This window comes from Takifugu rubripes, chromosome 21 (assembly GCF_901000725.2).
Source record: "Takifugu rubripes chromosome 21, fTakRub1.2, whole genome shotgun sequence".
Lineage (NCBI taxonomy): Eukaryota > Metazoa > Chordata > Actinopteri > Tetraodontiformes > Tetraodontidae > Takifugu > Takifugu rubripes.
In genome coordinates this window covers 5,590,959-5,602,663 of record NC_042305.1, presented here as the reverse complement: position 1 = coordinate 5,602,663, position 11,705 = coordinate 5,590,959, and the positions used below count along the sequence as shown (strand labels likewise).

General features: G+C 37.2%; 2 protein-coding genes across 3 annotated transcripts in view; both read left to right on the top strand.

The window, feature by feature from the left end:
* Positions 1-222: 222 nt before the first annotated feature.
* On the top strand, positions 223-3,590 carry nfu1 (NFU1 iron-sulfur cluster scaffold homolog (S. cerevisiae)). Of its 2 annotated transcripts, XM_003976301.3 has the most exons (8): positions 223-350; positions 876-976; positions 1,078-1,213; positions 2,099-2,165; positions 2,234-2,351; positions 2,442-2,505; positions 2,570-2,744; positions 3,141-3,590. In XM_003976301.3, exons 1-8 carry the CDS (start codon positions 292-294, stop codon positions 3,177-3,179), a joined length of 759 nt encoding a protein of 252 aa, XP_003976350.2. In that variant the 5' UTR covers positions 223-291; the 3' UTR covers positions 3,180-3,590. The 2 variants fall into 2 exon arrangements, with proteins under 2 accessions (XP_003976350.2, XP_029685034.1); XM_029829174.1 differs by lacking the exons at positions 876-976; positions 1,078-1,213 and having other exon boundaries at positions 266-350.
* An 801-nt stretch (positions 3,591-4,391) lies between these two features.
* Positions 4,392-11,705, top strand: part of gfpt1 (glutamine--fructose-6-phosphate transaminase 1) — a 14,115-nt gene continuing 6,801 nt past the window's right edge. Inside the window, exons 1-15 of the mRNA XM_003976299.3 lie at positions 4,392-4,398; positions 5,620-5,727; positions 6,078-6,185; positions 6,281-6,406; positions 6,606-6,664; positions 6,752-6,886; positions 6,965-7,026; positions 7,102-7,181; positions 7,259-7,367; positions 7,462-7,625; positions 8,452-8,547; positions 8,758-8,855; positions 9,020-9,140; positions 9,242-9,399; positions 10,996-11,110. Coding sequence (XP_003976348.1) covers positions 4,392-4,398; positions 5,620-5,727; positions 6,078-6,185; positions 6,281-6,406; positions 6,606-6,664; positions 6,752-6,886; positions 6,965-7,026; positions 7,102-7,181; positions 7,259-7,367; positions 7,462-7,625; positions 8,452-8,547; positions 8,758-8,855; positions 9,020-9,140; positions 9,242-9,399; positions 10,996-11,110 — 1,546 coding nt within the window. The remainder of the gene's footprint in view (positions 4,399-5,619; positions 5,728-6,077; positions 6,186-6,280; positions 6,407-6,605; positions 6,665-6,751; positions 6,887-6,964; positions 7,027-7,101; positions 7,182-7,258; positions 7,368-7,461; positions 7,626-8,451; positions 8,548-8,757; positions 8,856-9,019; positions 9,141-9,241; positions 9,400-10,995; positions 11,111-11,705) is intronic.

Genomic DNA, 11,705 nt, shown 5'->3' with positions numbered 1-11,705 from the left:
TAATGACTTTAATCTCGTAAATATATATATATATTTTATTAATGTGGCCCTAATACTCCGTCTTAGATAACTGACCTGGTTTTAAAGACGTGTCTTTTTCATTGTGGCTCTGGGAAACAAATCTTTTTTGGGCCGCCTTGGATTTCTTCTCCAGTATCGCATGTGTCCACCAGGGGGAAAACGACGTGCGGTTGATGTCCGCCACTGGCTCTGTTTCTTCTTCTACGCTTATGTCACTTCCTCAAATAAGACCACCATTTCCGTTTTCATTAGCTGATAACAACAAACGAGATGGCGACTTACGGAAATATCTGCAGATTACTGCGTATTTCATCAGCATATTCGATTCCGTAAGTTAATTTTTGTTGAACATGTTGTAATGTACCTTTTAAATGATTTGATAAATCCTGAGTAGTTGACAAGACACAGCGATGTGCTGAATGCATATTTTACTAATATTTATTATTTGGGCAATAGGATTACCTTCATCGCTAATGTGACAGATGACGGATATTATGTATAATAATCCGTAATTTGTGTTAATTAACTTTATTGTAAAATATTTTAAGCAGTCTAGTGCTTTATACCAATATATTATTATTATTATTTTATTTTTTTTTAATTTATTTTTTTTTTAAATATGTGGCAAGTCCATAATGGGTAAGGATCGAATTAGACGACGGTCTTTAACTACACACAATATGTACAATTTGCATATTTTATGTAGTTCGCTATTATGTTCAGCAGTAAAAAAAAAAAGAAAAGAATTGTTTTTTATGTAATAGCTGCTCTCTGCAGAACTTTGCTTCAGTAATTATACTACAGTAACGCCTAAGTGCTTCATAGTAACTATGAATCACTCATTTATTTTGTAGACTTACGAGCGGTGGAAATCTGAGAACTGGGTTACTTGGCACGTCACACAACTCAATAGGTTCTAACAGATGGCCACAAAACCCTTATTGCATTGTCCCTGGTTTGTATAATATGAGCATCCTATGAGCAACTTTCTTACTTGGAGGAAACTTCGGATATTGGCTAATATCACACTTCTTTCATCATATGATCCAATTTTAGGAAGGACAATGTTCGTCCAGACACAGGACACACCAAACCCAAACAGCCTCAAGTTCCTGCCTGGCTGTACAGTTCTTGAAACAGGAACGATGAATTTTGAAAGCCCTCGTGATGCACACTGCTCACCATTGGCCAGGTTTGTGAGTGTGAAATCAGGCCAAACTTCTCCCATCCACCCCTTTTATTTAAAAAAAATAAATGTAAAATTTGAGGGATATAAAAATACAATTTGCAATGTTCTCAGCTGTGGTGTTTCTGGGCTTATGCTCCAAAAGACTGAGCTCAATCAGTTAACTGTCTCAAGCATTCTGAGAAAAAGCACTGAAATATATGAAATATGTTTTTTTTAGTCTCCTTTTTGTGTTGGTTTTTTTCACAGGTTGCTACAGTTAGGTTGATATATTTGTCTATATATATTTTACTCATTATTGTGTTTCGGTGCCCTCTTCAGCACTGTATTCCTTCAATGCCCTCTTCAGCACTCTGTTCCTTCAATGAGATCTCTCTAGAAGCGGAATATTTTGGGACTAGGCTGATTATAATCCAACAACACTCTGCATACCTATGTCAGAGCAACAGTTGTTTTTCCCCACGATTCAGGCCTCTGTAAATTTACAATTCTTGGTGTTTTTTGCATATCTAATACTTTATAAAATAATTTTTCACAGTTACAGTAAAAGTTTGTCTAAGAGTGTCTAAATTATTTCAACAGTACTAAAACATCTGAAAGCTCCGCCATTTTTTTGAAGTCTTTAGCCACTGTTTAAAATGTATTCAAAAATAAAAGTTCTCTCATACCACGCTACTCATTACTGTTAGAAAGATTAAAACAGATCAGCTACATAGTGCTTTTCTTGTTGATCAATGGTCCACAAGCCATGACAATCATGTTGATTGGTTTGACTTATGGTAAATAATATTGTGACTTATACTAGGAGTACATTTTTTCTTGTATTGGTTTGAAGAGACGGGTTTGTCGACTTGGTTTTTATTTTTAAAATGTTTTAATTTTTTTTTACAGGCAGCTGTTTAGGGTAGATGGTGTCAAAAGTGTCCTGCTGGGAACAGATTTTATCACCATATCAAAGGTAAAATCTGCCTTATAATGAAACAAACAGACAAATATTGAAATTACACATTTTTATTTTCCATCAAGTCTGATGCAAATATGGAATGGAAGGTAATAAAACCGGACGTCTTTGCTGCCATTATGGACTTTTTCACATCTGGGCTTCCGGTTGTCAGTGAGGGTAGCCACCAGAGTGAGGATACAGGTAAACATTGTCATCAAACCATGCAAACGTTTTAATTAGAGAAATTAGAATTGGAGAAATGTTTTTGTTAAATATCTTCTCATTTTTTAGCACCTTCAGATGATGATGATGAAGTGGTTGCAATGATAAAAGAGCTTCTGGACACTCGAATAAGGTAAGAATGTGAAGATGTGTAATGTCCCTGTTGCTCTGTCTTTCTGATGCAGTGTTGTAACCAGGCCAACAGTGCAGGAGGATGGAGGTGATGTTTTGTACCGGGGCTTTGAAGACGGCATTGTTAAATTGAAGCTGCAGGGTTCCTGCACCAGTTGTCCAAGTTCTATAATTACACTGAAGAGTGGAATTCAAAACATGCTGCAATTTTACATACCTGAAGTGGAATCAGTGGAGCAGGTTTGTTCCTCTGCACAACATACAACTCAACATTGTCATAACATGCTTTATATCTCAATTTTTTGTGTTGAGCTCTGGTAGTTTATACTAAAGACTGAAAGTTTTTTTTTCCCTAACAGAGTATGTTGCCACTGTTGCAAAATATATTTATTTGATATATGTAGAAATAAGGTAAATCACATATAATTATTAAAAGTACACTTTTGTTGAAATGTTGAATTTCTAGGTTGGGTAAGATGTACAAATAACTGTAATATAATGGTAACTCGTTTGTGAAAGAGGTTATACATGTTTTTAATGTTAATGTTATAACATCTTTGTTAATGTTATAACATCTTTTAAAATACAAAAAATAAGGTATCAGATGTTATAACATCTTTGTTTTTTTCTCTTCAGGTTAAGGATAGGGAAGAAGAGCAGGCTGTTCAAATTTGAAACCGACTGAGGACTCTTTATATTGCTCCCTCACCAGATTTGTGATACAATCAACAAGCAGATTCAGAGTATGGTCTCATAGAGGTCTATATATATATGATCTTCAGATATTTCTTCATTCATTTTCTTGTTTTCTGTTCTGTAACAGTACTATAAAATAGAAATGCACCCAGTCAGAGAAACAGAATGATGTGTTGCTGAAATAATATGTATTTACACCTTCGTCATTCAGTCAATTGTCAAATAAAATATTTAACATTGAGATAAGCTAAGATGTCTGGTTGGCCCGTGACTTAAAGCCAGACATTGCACATTAGATACCAGCCTTGAGTTTATCACCAGTGAAACCTGTAATGCTTTCAGTTTCCTGCCCAATCTGATGTGGATAATAAAGTACATAAAAAAATTCAAGTCATCAATCTGTACAGACTGGTAGTTCATGCTGGATGCCATCACTCAGATGAATTCAGACATCTTTCTTTAAGCGCCTTCATTCTCTAACTGGTCCATAATCTACTGCCCAGACTAGCAAGCCTTCAGTCGAGTCTGACTCTCCAATGTCTATTCATCCCTTGGTGGAGAAATTTACATTGTTAAAGCGTTCATATAAAAAAGCAGAACAGAAATACAAAATGATGTTCAAAATTATATACGAAATGTCTAATGAGATGTCTAAAAATATGGAAATTGGCGCATTATAACATTTTAATAATTCATTCTGTAAATAGGCATAAAATAAATATTGACATGTTTTACCAGCATTTGTCATGTCCCGTCAAATTCAATTTAAATGTACATATTCAAAGATTATGTTAGCATGAATTATATAGCAATTCAAATGTTAGTACACATTAATTTTTACAATTTTAACTGAGAGGATGCTTTTTTTATGCAAGAATACTTGCGCAATCACAGTGGTGGTTAATAATTATTCATTAAACTTTAGTTTCGACTCAGAGTTCGAGTCGTTATATTGTGGTTGTAATAGACATTAAAATGTCACAACACCAGTCTGTTTGATGGCAGCCCGGAACTGCATCCTGATGCCACGTCAGACTTGACTGCGTTCCTGTTTTTTGCGCAGCTGCTAGCCAGACGGACAGGCCCCGAAGCCAATCAAACGCGCTGAAATTGGAGGAGGCATGGCATATATCATAGGCGTTCCCGGCCGGCTATCACCAGGAAGCTGTAGCTGGCAACCGGACTGCAATCATGTGTGGTGAGTCCTAACGCAACTCTGTAGTCTTATTATTTGTTTAGTCTTAGTTGATCCATAATATACATATATCAAGCTACATTCTCTTAATTTTTAAGACAACCAATGAATACAATCGAGTTTACCACTAGTATATATTGTGCTTTAAAATGAAAGACATTTGAAATTAGCTAATATTTAGGGTGGCTAACCATTATTAACGTTCACAATTATTGGTATATTTAGCATATTGGTTATCCAAACGTAAAAAAATAAAATCAATGGGCTATCATGTTCTTTATATGATTTCAAAATTGCGTTGGCCGAAAAAAACATCAGTAAGAGCTAAACACTTCCTGGTGTTTTCCCCATCTCGCTAATGCTTACGGGCGATCATCGAATATCTTTACATTTAACCATTATTTCTAATGTCGGAATGAATTTTGTTTTGGGCCCAATAGTGCATCTAAGTGTATTCATATAAAGGGAGCGTCAGAGGCTGCTGTTTTGAATGGTCTCTGGTTCTGCATTTCCATTCATCTAGCTGTGGTTAGTACAGGGCTGCATTTCATGCTTCTCATTCCCCATACAGGCGTGCGCCTAATGGCTACGGAGGACTTTCACTGAATAAAAAATTTAGTGGCTATAGATGTGGAAAAACTCCACACATTGGCTGGCATTTGCTAATTGTGTAACTTTAAACGTGGCATACAGATCTGCTCCACAGTTGTGTTATAGTGGTCTGGTATAGACATTATCAGGATTATGTTAATACATTTTAATGTGTTGTCACTGATAAGCTGTAAAACATCTACTCATGCGCCAAGGCATCTGTTATGATGTTGAATTTTTGGTGCATTATTTACTTTTACCTCAAAGAAGAGCTCAAATATTTATAGGTGTGTTGTTTATTATGGGGAGATGAAGGTCTGAAAACAATCCTTTTCTAATGCATTGCCCACTCCTGCATAAGGAGGAATTAAACTGTCTCTCAAGTATTAAATAGCTGTAGAATCCTGCTCCATCTGATGTCATAGGTAATGCTGACATGAAACTGTCAGTTGGGAAAAAATTATGCATGTACCTGGAAAACTTTGTTGAAACCAGCATTCGACTTTAAGAGTGTGTTGCAAAGTAGCATTAAAATAACTGGTATCTGTCCCTGTCAAATGGATCTTGCCATCTTTTAGGAATTTTAGACTGTGTTTTCAGTTACTTTCTTGAGAATCTTTCTCCTCTCAAAAGGAATCTTTGCATACCTTAACTACCATGTGCCGAGGACTCGCCGTGAGATTCTTGAAATCCTCATCAAAGGTCTGCAGCGCCTGGAGTACAGAGGCTATGACTCAGCTGGTAAGCATAAACTAAAACATCTACATCACACCAACACATACTTTTTATCTGTCTTCTCTGCTTCAGTGTTTAGTCATTGTCAACTTGAGAAAATGTATTCTACTAATGTTAACCAAGCTGCTGATATTTACTGAATGTATTTGTTGTATTTACAGTATGTTATACTAGCAAGATAGTTGTCACATCAGTAACATAAAAGTTCTAAATGAGCCACCTATCATCATGCCGCTTAGCCAAACTGGAGTGTACACTTTGTCATGTCAATTTCTTCTAACTTAGAAAGTATGTTTCTCTATGTTGACACTAATGGATTTGTTTGTGATCTTTCTTTGTTTTCTTTTTTTCTGAAGGTGTGGGTATTGATGGTGGCAATAGCAAGGATTGGGAGTCAAATGCCAAATCTATCCACCTGATCAAACAGCGTGGAAAAGTGAAGGCTCTTGATGAAGAAATCCACAGTGAGCAAAGGGCTTATTACATGACAAGAATAAATAATTCACATATTTACCTTTTTTCCCATCATGTATTTGTGCTTATGTTTGACCCTTTTTAGAACAGAAGGATATTGACCTGGATTTGGAGTTCGATGTTCACCTTGGCATTGCTCACACTCGCTGGGCTACACATGGTGTTCCAAGCCCTGTTAACAGTCATCCCCACAGATCTGACAAGACTAATGGTTTGATGTGCTAAAGTACAGTATTTCTACCATGCTAATCTAATCTCTTTGATGCAAAGATAAGCTTTTTTGAAATACCCTGTTAAAAACTCCATATATTATACAATTTTGTTACTAGGTTTCAGTAGATGCAGTTCATATTGTTTGAGAGTGGATGAGTGGCAGTACCTTATTTTATTTCGATCTTTCTTATCTGTAGAGTTCATTGTCATTCACAATGGCATTATCACCAACTACAAAGATCTCAGGAAATTCCTGGTAAAATTTTGTGACCTAAACTACCTTCAGTTGATGTAATTTATGCCTCTGACAGACAGGATTAATTAACTCTTTTCATCTGTACAGGAGAGCAAAGGCTATGAGTTTGAGTCAGAGACTGACACCGAGACCATCGCCAAGTTGGTAAAGTACATGTATGACAACAGGGAGAGTGACGACATCAGCTTTGCTACGCTAGTGGAGCGCGTTATCCAGCAGCTGGTGTGGACCTGCTAATGCATTCAGATACTTTTGTAATTGTTAAGAGTTGTTAGAGCCTGTTTGATCCCCACCTTTTAGGAGGGAGCTTTTGCTTTGGTCTTTAAAAGTGTTCACTACCCCGGAGAAGCTGTTGGCACAAGGTAGACCACCGATGATGCCTATCTCACCATTTATACAGATGACAGTATTGTTGACTTGTACATGTTGACATATAGGAGGGGAAGTCCATTACTTATGGGAGTGAGGAGTGACCACAAACTATCTGCGGATCATATTCCTGTGCTATACCGCTCGTGTAAGAAACCTTTTTTTTCAAAGTATTATTTTTCCATATTTCACAAGAATATCATCTTTATTTTGCTACTTTTCCAGCTGCTAAAGACAAGAAGGGTTGCACCACCCTCTCTAGGGCAGGGCAGGACACCTCTCTGTTCCCCGTTGATGAAAAGGCTGTGGAGTACTACTTTGCATCTGATGCAAGGTACTGTATGAGCAAGCTATTTTCCCCATACCATCTACTTTATACAGTGCAAGAATTTATATTAATCAAACTTTTTTTTTTTTTGTCATTATAGTGCAGTAATTGAGCACACCAACCGTGTTATCTTCCTGGAGGATGATGATGTAGCTGTTGTGGTAGATGGCAGGCTGTCCATCCACAGGATAAAGCGTACAGCTGGGGACTATCCAGCCCGTGCCATCCAGACCCTGCAAATGGAGCTACAGCAGATTATGAAAGGTAAATGTGTTTTCATCCGTTCTTCTGCTGACCATTACCCATTTGTCTAAGAAGTGCTGCCCAGTAATTATGTCATGGATGCTTTGATGATAGTCTGGTTACCAAGACAGCTGTAAAGAAAAACTGTTGAATTGTAAAGTTAATTCAGGCCTAATATTGGTATATCATTGTTATCTGGAGATGGATGAGAATCTTTTCACCATGTCTTAGTTTTAGATGGAATCATTTAAAGTTTAAAAAAAAAAAAAAAAAAACCCAAAAAAACCTTAGGTATAAAAAGACAAATCCAATTAAAGCTTGAAGATACCTAAATATGTGTCAACGGTGCACTATTTTGAGGTCATATACTGTAGTTCTTTTTTCTTGACTATTTGCCAGTAATCCAGCAGAGGGCAGACATTACTTGGCTGGTTCTCAGATTCCTTTGTTACCCTGTCATTGCTCAGGCTTTCCTCTAGTCTAGTCTCTAAAAACCTTTTGCTTAATAACCTATTTTGTCCAAAAATAGGTTTGACCGAAATTGCTGATGGACCCAAGCACAGAAATTCTGATATTTCTATGCAAATTGAATTACTGGAAACACCTACAGCTTAGTAGCGTGTGTTGTCCTTAATTTAAAATGTTACTTATGCCCTGGTTCTGGATCCACTCAGAGAAGGGGGCATTAATTTCATGCATGTATTTCTGGATTATTGATTTAAATATTGCTCCAATAGTGATTGGAGGACTCCCACTTTATGAAAACTCCATATCTGTGTTCTTAAGAGGCTTTTACAGGACTAGCACTAGTGAAACATTTTCCCTAATTATGATCCTCCCACTGCAGGAAACTTCAGCTCCTTCATGCAGAAGGAGATCTTTGAGCAGCCAGAATCTGTGGTCAACACCATGAGAGGGAGAGTCAATTTTGAAAACAACACAGGTCAGAATAAAGTATCAATAATTGTTCATGAAAAGCTCATACCTAATTTAAACATTTTTAACATCTTAAAAATGTGTCACACTGTTGTGATTAAAATGTAACAAGGTAACCTCAATTTCAGTTCACACTAGGATATGTAATTAATAGTGTTCTTCACATTTTGAGCCCCTTGGGTTAGCTGGAGATTGATGGACCAATTATCTGTTTTAGTGATCTTGGGTGGTCTGAAGGACCACATCAAAGAAATTCAACGGTGCCGGCGACTCATCCTTATTGCCTGTGGCACCAGCTACCATGCTGGGGTGGCAGTGAGTAGCTTCTGCTTTTTGCTTCTTTCAAATGCCATACAGACATCAACACTGAAGACCTATTTCAAAGATTTGGATAAAAGTTGGTTTTTATTGTGTTCAGAGGTGTAATCTTTGAGTTTGTTTTTAGGAGAATGAATGTCGAGTTTTGTGTTGCTTTTCAGACTCGTCAGGTGCTGGAAGAACTGACTGAGTTGCCTGTCATGGTGGAGCTAGCCAGTGACTTTTTGGACAGGAACACTCCAGTCTTCCGAGATGATGTTTGTTTCTTTATCAGCCAGTCAGGTGGAGAGACCATTTCTTATTTTCTAATACACCTCAATCTCAATACAGCCTCAACTGCACTGCAGAAGATTTAGTTGATCTCTTCATGCTTAATCCTTCAGGTGAGACTGCTGACAGCCTCATGGCCCTGCGTTATTGTAAGGACAGGGGAGCTCTGACTGTGGGCATCACCAATACTGTGGGAAGCTCCATTTCCAGAGAGACTGACTGTGGCGTCCACATCAATGCTGGGCCTGAGATTGGAGTAGCCAGCACCAAGGTATTTCTTGAAGAACTGTGTCTTTTTCATAAAGCGCTGTCAAGACTATTAAACATATACCATTAAAATCACTATGTAATTAGGCTTGTGTCCCTAATTTCCAGACTCCTGATAGGAAATGCAACATAATGTACTCTATAACTTACAGGGTTTTTATTTTACTATGGAATTTTGCTTAATTTGTTCCTTAATTTTGTATTAACTAAAAAAAACACCACAAGTTGGTGTAATTGCTGGCAAATTTGATAACTATTTTACTTATGTTTTCAGATTGTGTGGCACCCCTTCACTCTTTTGTTGTCTTCTTTGAAAGACTAAAGCCTTTTACACATTACCAGAGGCAATAACATATCAGGCAGTTTATTATCATACTAGAAACAAAGCACTTAATGAGTGCAACTCCTTGCTAAGCAGCTAATTTCACCACATATTGTATTGTGACTTGTACCCAAAACTAATAGTCCAATAACTTGGAATACCTTAAATTTATTTTTCTGCCACCGTATATTGCTTGGCTTATATTTGAGGGTTAGCCTTGGTGAAGGGATTACCAATTGAGGCGGGAGATTATAGGAGAGCGTATAATGTGATTTGTATTTGCGAATCAAGCACTTGGAAAGAGGGATCTGTGTTGTCTTCCTTTAAAGGAAGTTGTTGCTACTGAGCTATGGATGACGTTACAATGGGACTTGCCATGACAATTCGAATAATTATAACTGAAACTGTATAATGTATGATAATAAAAGTGATATTTTATTGCTTTTATTATTATATGTTGTATGTGATTTGAGTTGGTGTTCTGTGGGCTGCACAAAGCTGTAATCTCTGTAAATTTACTTGAGTTGCAGCAGTCGCAAATTGACATCACCACAGTCGTCACACCAAAAAGTGCACTTATTCACCCGTGGGTTGCACCCATTCATCTTTCAGCTTTATGAATTGAGCTATGGTATGGAATTTGCAGCAAATCTGACAGATTGAGGGACAATAAAATGATAAGAATAACATCTGTAAAAATACTGGATTATATCTTTTCCATTTACAGAAATAGGTGGTCATCATTGGATAGTGGAAAACGGTTTTGTAGAATAAATTATTCATTTGTATGGGCAGCACTGGTGGTCAGAGTTCCAAGTGGATGTGATGATAGGGGAGAGATTATCTGGCTTAGAATGCTGGCATTTGACTCTAAAGGGTCCCAAGAAAATGACCTCCATGCAGAAACTAAATCTTCCAAATAGACAGAATGCTTCCAGGAGTGGACTGAAGAGGGAAGAGAATGATAGAATTGACAGTGTTCATATTAGACACTTCAAACTTGTTTGGTTTTTGAGTTCTAGTTTTCCAGGATAAGAAAACTGTAATTCAACTGCAGTGTTTAAATGCATTTTATTCAGAGCAAATGTTGAATGGCAGCTTTACAAAGAGTATTAAGTCAGGATTAGTTTTATTTACTGTATGAAGTATGCATTTTTTTTGCTGTAAAACAGAAAATGTCATTAATATAGAAAACTAGTTTCAGCAAGCAACATTAGATTGGTTATTTGTTTAGTAATGTGACTAAATAAATGTTTCTCTGGTTTCTGTGCATTGTAGGCCTATACCAGTCAGTTTGTAGCCCTGATCATGTTTGCACTCCTGATGTGTGATGACAGGATTTCCATGCAGCCCAGACGCCGTGAGATAATTCAGGGTCTGAAAATACTTCCAGGTAAAACATAACATCATCTTCAAGTTCTGGAAGTGAAATTATGATCATATTAAATTTGTAATTTAGAGAACCACACTTGAAACAATGATTGAATGCTTTCAAATGACTCTGGACTCTGTTTCCTACAGTCTGACAAAACTATGTATGCTACATATTAGGGATCCAGTTCCATTGCCAACGTAACTCATTCATCGGAAATGTATCCAATCCGTGAGTTATTAACTTTAACGACTACCATCGCCATTCGCCTAGCAAGCTAGCACTGAGCAGCACTGGGGCAAACATGTCCGCTGTGTGCATGCCCAAAATGCCACAAAGCAAAGTGCAATGCTTGCAAAGCCTGGTGGAGTCTCTGTCGCAATGTACAATACCATTCACATAATCAAACATTTGGGGGTGAAACAAAACACATACCAGAAGAAATCAAACCTGGGGGCAGAACAATTAAAAGTGCCACCAGGAATCAGTTCTGGATTTGTTTTCTTCATGGAATTCTACTCATTTCATGTTTTTCTGCTTCCTTTTCTCTCCTCATACTCAGCTCAAGGTTCCTAATACATGCATACATATGTAGAGAGGAGTTTATTACAGCCTC

What these genes read in the sequence shown, in the direction of transcription:
- nfu1 (XM_003976301.3), top strand. Translation starts at nt 292, where the DNA reads ATGGCGACTTACGGAAATATCTGCAGATTACTGCGTATTTCATCAGCA. An exon ending in CTTCTGGACACTCGAATAAG is followed by an intron (nt 2,506 to 2,569) that starts GTAAGAATGTGA and finishes TGTTGTAACCAG; the next exon opens with GCCAACAGTGCAGGAGGATG. An exon ending in AAGTGGAATCAGTGGAGCAG is followed by an intron (nt 2,745 to 3,140) that starts GTTTGTTCCTCT and finishes TTTTCTCTTCAG; the next exon opens with GTTAAGGATAGGGAAGAAGA.